At 45.2% G+C, this 12654-nt stretch overlaps 1 protein-coding gene across 1 annotated transcript in view; it reads left to right on the top strand.

Moving 5' to 3' along the window:
* The window catches only part of LOC126762443 (uncharacterized), a 442132-nt gene that overhangs the window by 107461 nt on the left and 322017 nt on the right, over positions 1-12654 (top strand). The window contains exon 4 of the mRNA XM_050479175.1: positions 6508-10947. Coding sequence (XP_050335132.1) covers positions 6508-10947 — 4440 coding nt within the window. The remainder of the gene's footprint in view (positions 1-6507; positions 10948-12654) is intronic.

Raw genomic sequence — 12654 nt, 5'->3', positions numbered from 1 at the left:
CACTTCCACCACACACTGTTGGCTCAACGATAATTAATCACTATAATGAGTGAGTATTCACTGCCGAACACAAGCGCAATCCAAAAAAAAGTACAACAACAGCAACAAATAAAATAAAATTAATAAGTTGCGTGAAGCTTTTGCGGTTGCGAGGGCATATTGTAAAAATGTTTTTAAGTGGAAATTTCAAGCATGGCGATTAAGTAATTATTTGTGTTGGATTTGGCTCATTTCATGCACCCACATGTATACATATGTATATATATAATATATACAATATAATATATATATTATGTGTATATAGATATCTGTGTATGCTGCTTGTTTATGTGTGGCTAAAAGGACTTAACGACTGCCGTTACTTAAGTATGTAATTAGCGCTATTGATTACGTGACAAGAATTTGTAATTAAACAATTTAATTATTAATGCATTTTTTGCGCAGATTCAATGAATTTTTTCTTAAATCAATCGCTGAGAAGTAATTTTAATTAGTGATAAGTACTTTCCGAGAATTGCGACTGGAAGCAAACTTTTGAAATGCACTTAAATGATATGGCAACTTAAATGGAAGCATATTCAGTTATCAAATGTGTTCTAATAATATTAGAAGAGTTATGAGTTCGGAAAATAAGTTCAAGTGGCTGAAGAAAGAGTACAGTCTGACGGTAAGATTTTCTGGCGAGCTAAGCGTTTAGTGGGGAGTAGCTCATAACAGATTATTCTTTGCCAATCTCTCCGAACACAAAACTGCCTGACCTTCATTCTGGCGTGGCTACTATTTGCGTCAGCTACAACCGTTTCCACTTGACGTTCTTGTCAAGTAACCATCCGCTTCAGAACTTATCGTTTTTGTTGCGATTCGCAGAAAGAAACTCACCACATGAGGTTTTTTACTTTAACTCGTGTTTTTTTCTTATAGTAGGAGGAAGTATCGAAAGCCGAAGTGCTGTACTTGAATCCGCTAAACCTAACCTACTCCCAAATCATATCTTTCCCACGGAACCACCGGATTAAGTATTACTTCATGAGACTGACTGACGCCTGATATACTGTATATGGCTTAGTTGTGTCGTAATTAGAGCTGACGCTTCGCTAACAGCTTTCCATTTACCAGAGGACTGACATATGTATGAGTGCTGTCAAATGCTCCACCGAAAAACTACCGCCAAGTGAAGTTTTTAACTTCTAACTTACTGAACAGATAGCTTCTAAAGCATCCATGTGCGTTCAATATTTGGGTTAGGTGGAAGTCTAGGTCCACATTTTGTCTATCTATCCACGAATGGATGTTCGGTATTAGTCTGTGGGTCCACCGACCAAACGCTGTAGCTTCTACGAGTCGGGAAACATCCCTTCTATTAGACACGCGTTGTACATTTTGATGAATAAACTGGGTCTTAGAGTCATTGCTTCATTTAGTGCTCTATTTGGTATACCGTCAATTCCAGATGCCTTGGTGTTTTTAGTTTTTTTAGCAATTGTCAATATTTCATCTTCGTGACTATTTGGGGTGACTCTGTAGTTTCGTTTCGCTTAGCATAGGAAATGGGGTCATGTAACGGAAATAATGTTTCGACGACTTTCCTCATAAACGAGGGACTCTTTGTTTGTGGCGACTTATGTCTGTTTTCAGTAGCCTTTTTTGCTTTTAAAAGTATTCTGAGGTGGCCTTCGTTAATAATGGCCATGTGATCACTGTTTGTGTACAAGTCCGACTTCCAAGAGGAAGTTTTCGAATTCATTAAGAGGAGTTCATTAGGACGAGCCTAGCAGCTTACAAGATATATTTCGTGTATGTTCACCCATGTAAAACTGTTTAGAGCTCCTCTGGAGCATGATGTGAAAGTTAGTTCTTTGCGGGACCATATTGCTGTCTTTCCACTCATATCTGTGATCCAAGTGCTTTCCGAACGCTGGCTATATTGATCACTTAGTAAGGCGACATCTATGTTTTCTTCTAGAACCATTTGTTTTAGCAGATCTTGTGCTGCAGCGCAGTTATTGAGGTTTAGCTGTTATAACCTCATTTTATCATTGCCTTCATTATATCTGCGTATTTCGGACAGGTCATACTCAAGATGCAGTGCTTCTCTTTGCAAAACATACAGCTTGGGGCATTTTTACACACCTTTGCCACGTGCCTTCAGATATCGCTAAAGTATAGCGATAAGATTACGAGATTAATCGTTGTCTTTTTATATAAAATGAAATTCAAATGGCCTGTGTTCGCTTGGATACGATTCAAATTAGGCTTATACCAATTTTCGATTTTCATTGCTGAACACTGTTGACACCTTCAGCAAGTTTGTAGAGCATAGCGAACCATGTATTCAATATTAATAATTTCTTCTATAGAAATATCTATAATCCGTCTTAGAACAGTCTTTTCGAAGTTGTTCCATTGTAGTCAAGCTCAAAGTGCCTCCTGAGGCAGACCCTCTCTAACGGCGTTGGAACGTTCTATCTGCTAACAAAAGGACATCAATCAAGTTGAAATTGACCATTAAGTTATAGGATACTGTTTTAATATACATAAGAGGAATAGGAAAGTCCCCGACCTACCATAGTAAACTTGTGGCGGATTCAGATCCGCGAAATGCTCCCCCATTTAACCAAGAATATGTGGTCGACAAAAAAAAATGCGAGAATTTCTGCGTGAGAACTTGCGAAGAATGCTACAAGGTAGTGTACATTCTTCTGTTGGATACAATCGGCGAAGTTTTGAAGATGCGTTTTTCTAGAAATGTATTGGATGCATTTCAACCGAGTTTGCTGCTTCCAGAAAAAGTATGTGCTTTAAAAGCCAAGGAAATGGAAAATCTTATGGAGTGCTTGATAAATAGATTCAAAGGCCTTTTGAATAATGATAACGTCTTGCGACGTTTGAAAGTCAAAGCTGAACTTAGTCACTGGCGCTGCCATTGGGGGCAGAAGCAAAAGTTAAAAGTCAACATGTTACTGACTACTGCATTGAAAACGTTGAAGAACTGCGGGATAGACCTACACCCCATAATTCATATTTTTTTCGCATATTCTGTACACTTACTGTCACGAATGCGAGCTCTGAACGCGCTTTTTCGGCACTTCACTGCATAAAAAATGGCTGAGAACGAACATGCTTAAATATACATTGAGCCACCTGCCGTTGCTGCACACGCATCATGACATTGAAGTCACTGCAGAAGAAGTTCTCGTAATATTCTCAAAACTTGAACTCCTACTTCCTTTAGTAGCATTTGAAATTAGATGAATTCAAATATTTCTTTGTAAAAATTACTACATTTAATATATTAATCTTCATGTTTCAAGTAAATGCTTATTTCACTGCTTCGACGTCATATTAATAAACCGATTTCTTGCCACCAGTTTGATAAATATATGGTACTCAGCTACGTTATCAAGCAACTATTTTGGGATCTAGACTCGATTTTGTTTGTTTAAATGTAGCAGTCCGGTTCGTATTTGATCGGAGGAATATTATTTTTAATGAGTCTTGAATTAGTTTCAACGTGAATTTGAACTCGATTTGTGTCCACATTTAACAGTTTAACTAAATTAAAACGAGTTGCCTTAATCTCCTTCGCCGCCTACAAAAGTACATTTATACAAAACTCAACTTTGTATACAACAACAACAATTTTATACTAACTGTAAACGATTGCCAATCACTTTTCATATCCAAATTGGATAGAAATAAAAACCATTAACGCAAATGTAATCTAGAAACTTCCAACAGAAGTGGGTTACTCATACGCCATGTGCAACTTCATAGTGGGCGATACAAAAGCCAAAACCGAGACAATATAACAATATTTCATATGAATATGTATGTATGCAGAGGTGGGTGTGTGCACCTCGAGCGGCTGGCTATAGAATTTCGTAAACAAAGGCGCGTCATGTTGCAGGTGGCAGGTGTGGCAGCGCTCTATTTCTATGGCGCATGCCAATACTGGGGATATAAATGCTTTTAACGCTAAGCTGTTTTTACTTTACTCCACTGATAAGCGAGCGTATAGTTGTGGGTGTGTGTGTGTTCACTGAACTTTCACACACACATTCATGCATACATATTCCTCCAGCGTGCAGCCATTCAATGCTCTCACATTGCATTTACACGCATCGAGTGCGGTTTTTAGCGACAACGGGAAACTTTTCAATCAGATTTCCGTTTCCATCAACGTTTCCGTAATATCGCCAATTCAATGCGTACAACAATGGCAATAACAAAACCGAGTGCGAGGCACGTACAGCACAGAATGTGCGGCATGCCACCACATGTGGTCGAATTATTATTGCGATTGTGAATTGAAAGCTTGAATGCTTGAGCGGAAAGAGGCGTTGGCATCGCTTGAAATGTGTATGAATCGTACACTAAGTAGCACGCGTGGTTTAGAGCTCCTGTTCGGCTTGAATTTATTGCATACGTTGACACCGATTGTCTGCTTGTCGCGCAGCACATGGCGGTCGAATTTGTCTTTGTGGAGTTTTTGCACCGTACAGTCGGTCTTTTGTGGCCCTGCCGCTCAGTTATACCAAACTGTGAAGAAAAGCGAAATTGAAGTGGTAATAAGAATAATACTATGCTCACATTCCACCCCAACAACGGGCTCAAAATCTCGTGATTGTAATAATATGTTAAAATAAGACCACTTTTGAGCCATCTTCACTAATGCATGCTCATTTGAGACTATTCAGAGTGATATGGTGTTCCCAAATAGTTCTTGGGTTAGAGATCCAGCTTCATCTAGTAGCCGTAATACCTTTGGTACCATCCAGTTTATCGAACGGAACTTAGATTTTGAATAAATAGAGCTCGGGTTAGTGATACAGCTGCATACAGTACTCATAATACCATTAGTACGCTCAGTTTATCGAACGAAACTTGGGTTTTGAATATGTTCCTCTTCTGACTTCAGTTCTTTAGTGAAAGATCGGAACCTTGAAATCACTGCATAGAACATTAAGTAAGCCTATTTGGAAAAAGTCGCAGTTGCAGACTTATAGATACTTCGTGCATGCAATGTTAATTTAGACAATCATTCCAGCTTTTTTTGAGTAAAGTTACTGGGAACCCCGAGCGTAAGACCGAAGTGACCAATATTCCGTCTGAAACCAAATACCTCAGTGCTTCACAGCTAAAAATGTTATAGAGATTTGAAGGAAGCCACTGTCTCTTTCCAGCAAGTTCTCTCGAAAAAGGTCTGAGGCAGTCCACGTCGGTAACAAGTAGTTGAACACCAGCTTTTGTAAGTTCGGATCTTCGAGCTGTGATCATGCCAAGCTAGATGCTTGATCCCATGTAAGATGGCATGAGCTCGTCGAAAGAGAGCCAGAAAGAAGAAGGAAGGGAACCACTATCTCTCTTCTGCAAGTTCACATGGAAAAGGTCTGAAGCAATGTACGTCTGCACTCGAAATAGATAGTCGAACACCAGTTTTTATAAGCTGGGATCTTCGAGCTGAGATCATTTCAAGTCAGAGAGAGTCAGGATTTTCGAGCCCCGACTCTTGATGAGGATTACCGTAGTATACGTCTCTCTGTGAATTCGTCTGGAAGTCGCGAGATCTTGAGATCATTCCAGAAGCTTGATCTCTTGTAAGACGACATGAGCTCGACCAAAGAGAGCCAGAAGGAAGCCACTTTCTCTCTTGATCCAGGAGTCTACGTTGGATGAATACCAGCTTTTGTAAGTTGGTCTTCAAGGTGAGATCACCAAAAAGCCGATCCGATGTAAGACGACATGACCTCGTCCAAATAGAGCCAGAAGGAAGGAACCCACGTCTCTCTCCTGCCAGTTCACTCGAAAAAGATCTGAAGCAGTCTACGTCGGCAAGAGGTAGTCGAATACCAGCTTTTGTAAGTTGAGATGTTCGAGCTGAAATCATTCCCAGCCAGAAGCTTGGTCCGATGTACGCCGACATGAGTTCGTCCAAAGAGAGCCAGAATTTTCGAGCCCCGACCCTTGAATGAGGATTACCGTAGTTACTGTATCTCCGCTGCAAGTTCACCCGGAAGCAGTCAGAATCAGTAGAAGTCAAGGCTAAGAGGTAGTCAAATAGCAGCTTATGTAAGCTGTACTAAAAGGAATCGGGATCTTCGAGCTTCGTTCAATTCTAAGCCTGAAGTCCTAATATAAGAGATTAGAGATTATTAGAGTTTATTTGGAAGAAATGAGGGTTCTCTTACTAATAATTCTAAATTAAAATTTGTAATCTTTCAGATTCCTATTTAATGTCTTCGAATAATTTAATGATTAAAACCGTTTAAAGCGTAATTCTTTAAGCTCAGCTCTGAGGAACTCGATAAGGGGCGTCTCTACAATAACAAAAAATCTTATTTCTAACCGGTTGAAGCTTCAGGCTATTTAAATTATGCAATCGTTATGAATTTTGTAAAAGTCCAGTTGTCTGCGTTACCTAAAGTAGAGTATTCATTCCCATATTTATTCCCATTCTTTACACCAATTCAAACTCATCATTGTGCTGTTATCATTTATTTTTTGCAGAGCAAAGACCGGTCGGTGTCCTCAGTACGTGACCGCATTTACGACGATCCAGCATACACAGACGATATCAGCCACCTGGCGAACCCACTACGCCGCAACAGCTGTTCGGGTAAAGCGGACGGCAAAGCGAAATCCTTTGCCAGCGGCAATACGGCGAGCAACTTGACGGCCAGTGGCAGCAGTTCGCTTGGTAAGCGCAGTAAATTATCCAAGGAATTTTTGCAGCAAAATAAATTGCGCGATGGTGGCGCCACCTATGAGCGCGACGCATCGAGTAGTTCAGATGAGCCGCTACGTTCGGAGAGTCAATCCAAAAGCGGCGCAACGGCAAGTATCGGACGACGTGGACGCAGCCTAGAACGTAGCACTGCTGCTGCGGCTACAGAGGGCAAGAGTGGCGAGCGAAAACGTGAGAAGCGCGAACGCAGCAATAAACAGAAAAGCAATACGACGAGTGTGGAAAACAATGCACTCACACAACACGCGGAAATGCAACAAAAACAAGATAGTTATATTGAAACCACAAACAACACGCGCGCGTCAAGCAATCGACGGTCGAAAACGCAGTCAGCCATGATGACCAAACAGTATAGCGATGGCGCTGCAGCCGATTTACAATGGGCGGTCGAACAACAGCAAGCGCGCGATGAGATTTCATCCATGCACAGCGGTGCGTCTGCGGTGAAGGCTGTGGCAGCAACAAGCGCCGCAGGCGGTGCCAGCTCGAAAATGCAAATTGGCAGGCGCTTCTTGCGCGGTGAAATCGGCATTAAGAGTTTCAATTACTACTTACTCAAGGAGGGTATTAAGAGCTCGAAGCGCTTTGTGGAGAAGCAGCGCAACTCATTCACCAGCGGCTTAGCGAGCGCGGCAAGTGGCAGCAAGAAGACGCACTCACGCAGCGAGGAGAATATCTATGAGGAGATTTTCTTCAAGGACGCGCCACCATCCGATGATGAACAACAGCAGCAACTGCAACAAGAACAGCAACAGCAGCAGCAGCCACCACCGTTACCGCTGCAGCAAAGCAATAACGCACAGACGCATGCACATACACAGCTGCAACAACAAACGCAACAAGCGCCGCACACACAACACGCACATCAAGGCAGAGGCGCCGAAACGCCCATATCACAGTGCAGCGGCAGCGAGGAGGGTGTCTACGCCGACTGTGAACTCTGTCTGCAGCAATGCACCAAGGAGAATTGCGAATATTGCTACGCGCAGCAGGCAACGGCTGGCGCGGATGAGCACGCGCAAAGCGCCAGTAAAATACAGCGCGATATGGCCAAACCGTATGCGGTCGTGCCATTACAACAACAACACACGCTCAATAAACTACCACAACAATTCGATGCGCCGGCGCGGCCATTAATCACACAAGCGCCTAGCGCCGCGCCCGCCGACTACAACAGCTCGAGTAGCAACGGCGGCAGGGCGAGCGCGCAACTACCCGCCGCGCACATACTTGAGTTCCAATCGTACAATCCGAATAATCCGGGCGTTTACAAAATAGAGACAACACCGGTGGCCATTACCGGTGAATACAATCCGATATTGCAATTTCAACAGTCGTCACCGTCGACAGGCACCGCAACAACAACAACGCCCAGCATAGAGCTACAGCCGCTGGGTTTAGCGCAACATGCGCCGAATATGGCGCATCAACAACAACAGCAACCACAATTGTTACAACAAGTAAGCTATCAGCCTGCAGTACATCACCAACAACAACAACAGCAGCAGCAACCCTTGAAACACTCAACCAACAGTTACCTACTGCAAACGGGCGGCGTTGGTGGCGGCGGCGCGCCAACCCATCAGCACTACCATCAATCACCAACAGTGGTCACCAGCAGCGCCGGCATACTCATAACACAACAGCGCGCACGCGGCCATCGTATGGGCAGTCATCAACACCAACAACAACACTCACATTATATGCTCACTTACCAGGCGCCTGCAATGGCCGCAGGTCCGCCTATCTCCGGTGGCGGTGGCATGCAACGCATGAACACCAAATCATCATCGTCCAGCGATTCTTTGCAACAGCATCAACATTTGCATAAATACAATACGATGTCACGCCTTGAGGCGCAACAAGTGCTGTTGGGCGATCCTTTCTATGGCGGCGCCACTGTTGGACCGACGCATTCGCTCATGTTTGCCGCCAGCCGCCCTATAGGCGGCTCACAAATACTCGTCGATTCGTACGAATTGCCGCAAATGTACAAAAGCGATTCGCGCGCCTCCATACTGAGCGAGTACTCGTTGCGCAGCAGTGACAACTCGCATCGCTATAATCGCTTTCGTTACGCAGGCGGCGGCGGTGGCAGTTTCAGCGGCGTTGCTGGCGGTGGCGGGCAGGTGAGCGACTCCAGTCTGGGTGACTCACTGTTTTCCTGCACCTCCGCGCAGCGTCGCTACTTTGGCAGTTCGGAGAGTTGCCGCTTTGGTTTCGAGTGTCGGCGCTGCAGCTTGGATGGCGGCGAGAAGTGCAGCTTCTCCGACACTTGTCGCTATGAGTGCCGCAACTGCGATTGCTCTTCCAGCTACTTCTCCTCGGACTTCGATGATATGTATGGCAGTGTAGCGGGCGCTGGTGGCTCGGCAGCCGCCCTTGCAGCACAGCGCAGCAGCGGCATACCGCGCAAGACTGCGGCGGGCACACTGCCGCCAAGCGCTGGTAACGCGGAGTACGAGCGCAAGCAGGAACAACTCGACTTGAAGCAAAACAAGTATGCGCAGGATTTCTTTAAACATGTGAATGATGTTAAGCGCAGCATTTACCAGTCGGAGATGCAACGCAATGCAAGCGGCGCTGCCGAGTATGCAGTCAGCAGCAAATTTGAAAGTAATCGCGCTAAAGCTGCTGAGCGCGGCGCTAATGTGCAAGCGCCAGAAAGCAGTCCACGGCGCTACGCTGCCAAAGATGCGCCGCAAATAACTACATTACCGCTGACCAAAGAGCGTTCGCGCACAGCGCGCGTCCCTGCTGGCACGCATACGGACAGCTCGACTACGCCTACACCAGCGCCTCGCACTAGCTTGCAGCAGGCACAACCACAGCCCACACAACGCGCGTCGCGCCACTCAGCGGCAACAACTGCTTACGAGCGCCACAGCGAATATCCTTCATTGGATCGCCTGGTGGCAAGCGCCACGGGCGCCATACCAAAAGCAACAACTGTGTGCTTGCAAAACGCTGGCGGCGCTAAGCATAAAAGTAATGCAACCAACACATTGCCGACGACAACCAGTGATATTAATAGCAATAGTGATCAACCGTTGCGCAGCGAACGCCATAGTCCGCGTCACAGTCCGAAGCATTTGAAAATTACCGATCGCCCACTCGGTTTGTCTGCCGCCTACGTGCAAACCACCGATGCCGAAACGGTCAAGGCCAGCGCGCGCAATACACGCGTCGCCGCTGAGGCGCTCACAAATAATAACAACAATAATAACATCACTGTAGCATTAGCCGATGCCAATCACAATGAAGCGCCGGCAGCCGCTTTATTGGGCGCCAGCACAGCTGGTAGCGCAGTTAGTGGCGGCGGCGGCAGCTCAATGAAGCGTGAACCACGTTATCTAAGCGTTGAGCACAATACCGGAAGCGCACCTGCAGCGCATACTAGTAAGCGCCATCACCGCAGCTCTTCCGCCTCCAAACAGTCATCACTGTCCGCGACGCGCCGTAGCAAGGACATACCGGCGCCACCGCCGCCATCGCCAGCCACCTACTCAGATCTGCAGGAATTGAAGGTGAACATTGAGAACGCGCAGCAGCCAAAGCAACTGGATGAGATTGAGTTGAAAAAGTGCTCTGCTGAAAGACGCAAGAAGAAGCATGCCAAAGCAGATGGCGAAGCAGCCGAAAGTCAGTCGAAAAGGGAAAAAGAAAAAGATGCCCAGCGCCAGCTGTCACTGCAAACAACTAAGGACGCGCAGTTAAGTCCGACCAGAAGTGGCAAACACGACACAGCCAAGGCGACAAAGTTAAGACTGCCAGCAACAGCAGCAACAACAGCAATAAAAAATGCTGACAGCTCTTTGCGTCAGGATTTATGTGAGCGCCCAGCTGTTGCATTGCTGGCCGCCGCAAAATCATCTGTGGTTGCTGCGGTGGCTGTGGCAGGTGCTAATTGCCTGCCACATGCCGCAACGAAACAGCAGCAGCAACAACAACAACACTCACATCTTCAAGAGCGCACACATGACAAGCTGAACAATGCAAATTGCAATAGCAAGCATGCCGCAGAGGCAGTCAAGCAACTGGAAATGTGCAACAACGCACATGCCACAGATGATGATGATGTCTTTTATGATGCGCGCAGCGAGGACTCCGGTGGCACGGTGTCGAGCAGCTTGCTGCGCCGCCAAAAAGCAACAGCAGCGGCGTCCGCGGCAGTCAGTAGCGGCAGTGAGCGACGCGGCAAGGTGAGTAATGCAGAGTCTGCCTTTGTATATATGTGTGTGTTGTATGTGTATATTTTTATATATGAGCGTGTGCGTTTGTGCACGCTTAGACATGCTTCTTGCATTTGCTCTTTTGCTACAAACCCGCTGCGCCGCAATGCTTAGCAAAATTTCACTTAAACGCAAATCTTAGCATACCTACAGGCGCCGCCGCACATGTTTGCACTCGACTTCAACGTGCCTTTCTTTATTTGCGTGGTTGCGCATAGCTGCGGCATACTCAAAGTCGCCTAACTTAGTCGCTTGCCTAACTTTCATTGCATTACTTTGTTTTTGTTGCTGTTGTTATGCAGCGGTTTTTGTTTTTATTGTAGTATTATGCATTCGTTGTTATGCAGCGCAAGTTGTTAGCGCGTTGATTGTGCAAGCAAAGTTCTGCCACTTTGTAAGTTTTCTTCTTTTACAGTTACTTTTTGTTTATTCGCTGAACCCGCATGTGGCGCTGTCTACCTTTCCACCCACCTTCTTCCTTGTTGTTGTTGTTGGCGTTGTCTGGATTTATTTCACTCAAGTCTCATGTCAAGCCATGTCTTTTTCGATTTTTCTTCGCATTTTGACATCGAAAACTTTGTCCTGCGCTCCACGTGTTGACGCGCGCGCCAAGTCGGCGTTGTTGGTATTCTAGTCTATGCGGCGCATGGCGCGCGGTATGAGATGTGCGGTAGGCGCAATGCCTTGTGTGTTGCATAATCAGCGCGCCGCCCTGCCGCTGTACTTTTCATTGCATTGCATTGTTGGTATATTTCATTAATGAAACAATTTATATTAAATGAGTTGAAGCCGCAGAAGTCAAGTCAAGCGTCAGCAACCTGGCAGGCAGGTAAGCACAATGGCACGTCGCCCTGGCGCTGTCGACAGCGGTTCGGTTGTGCATGTGCGCACGTAGGCCTAAGCAGCTGTGGTATGTTTGGTATGTGTGGGATTTTGCATATCTATGTTTCTGTGGTTGAGGGATGCATATACTCGTAGGTATGAATGTAAGCGATTTGAACTCAAGAAATGGTTGTAATTGCATAAATGTATATAAATGTATGTATAAAAAACATTGAGATGGTTTTGACAAGCCCATTCAAAATTCAAGAAACACCTCTGTTTAAAGAAATGAGAATATTTGGACCGGCGTTTGAGGTTAAAGCATACTCATAATTACTCTCCCCAACGGCGTGGAATGGAATAGTTTTGACGGTTATAGGTTAATTTAGATTAGGAACAGTGACTGATCCTTAAGTTTGTGATCGCACTTGAACTACGCTATGTAGTCCTTTTTAAAGCCATAAAATTGAACTCGTTCAATCAGATCTTATGGTAAAAGTGCTTTGAGGTCAATACAATTTTGAGTTAGAACCGCCACAATTAGAGAAATACTAGACTTAAGGAAAGAAGAAGAAATATGGACCGATGATTCCACTGACCAACAAATCACACCAAACCGTTGTTTGTTTGGATGAAATGGCAGCACTTGAATCTCTTCAGGTTGCTCTTCGTCGCAAATGCTGCAATATCGTTTGTTTACATATCCATTCAGCCAGAAATAGACCTCATCGCTGAACAAAATTTGGCTCGGAAACGTCGAATCTACTTGGAACTTTTCAAGAGCCCTTAGAGCGAAGCGATGTTGCTTGGGAAGGTCGAGCGGCTTCAGTTCTCGTACAATCTGTATTTTGGATG

This window comes from Bactrocera neohumeralis, chromosome 6, assembly GCF_024586455.1.
Source record: "Bactrocera neohumeralis isolate Rockhampton chromosome 6, APGP_CSIRO_Bneo_wtdbg2-racon-allhic-juicebox.fasta_v2, whole genome shotgun sequence".
In the NCBI taxonomy this organism is placed as follows: Eukaryota; Metazoa; Arthropoda; class Insecta; order Diptera; family Tephritidae; genus Bactrocera; species Bactrocera neohumeralis.
The sequence above is the reverse complement of the archived record's forward strand: the minus strand, read 5'-3'. Positions and strand labels throughout refer to the sequence as shown.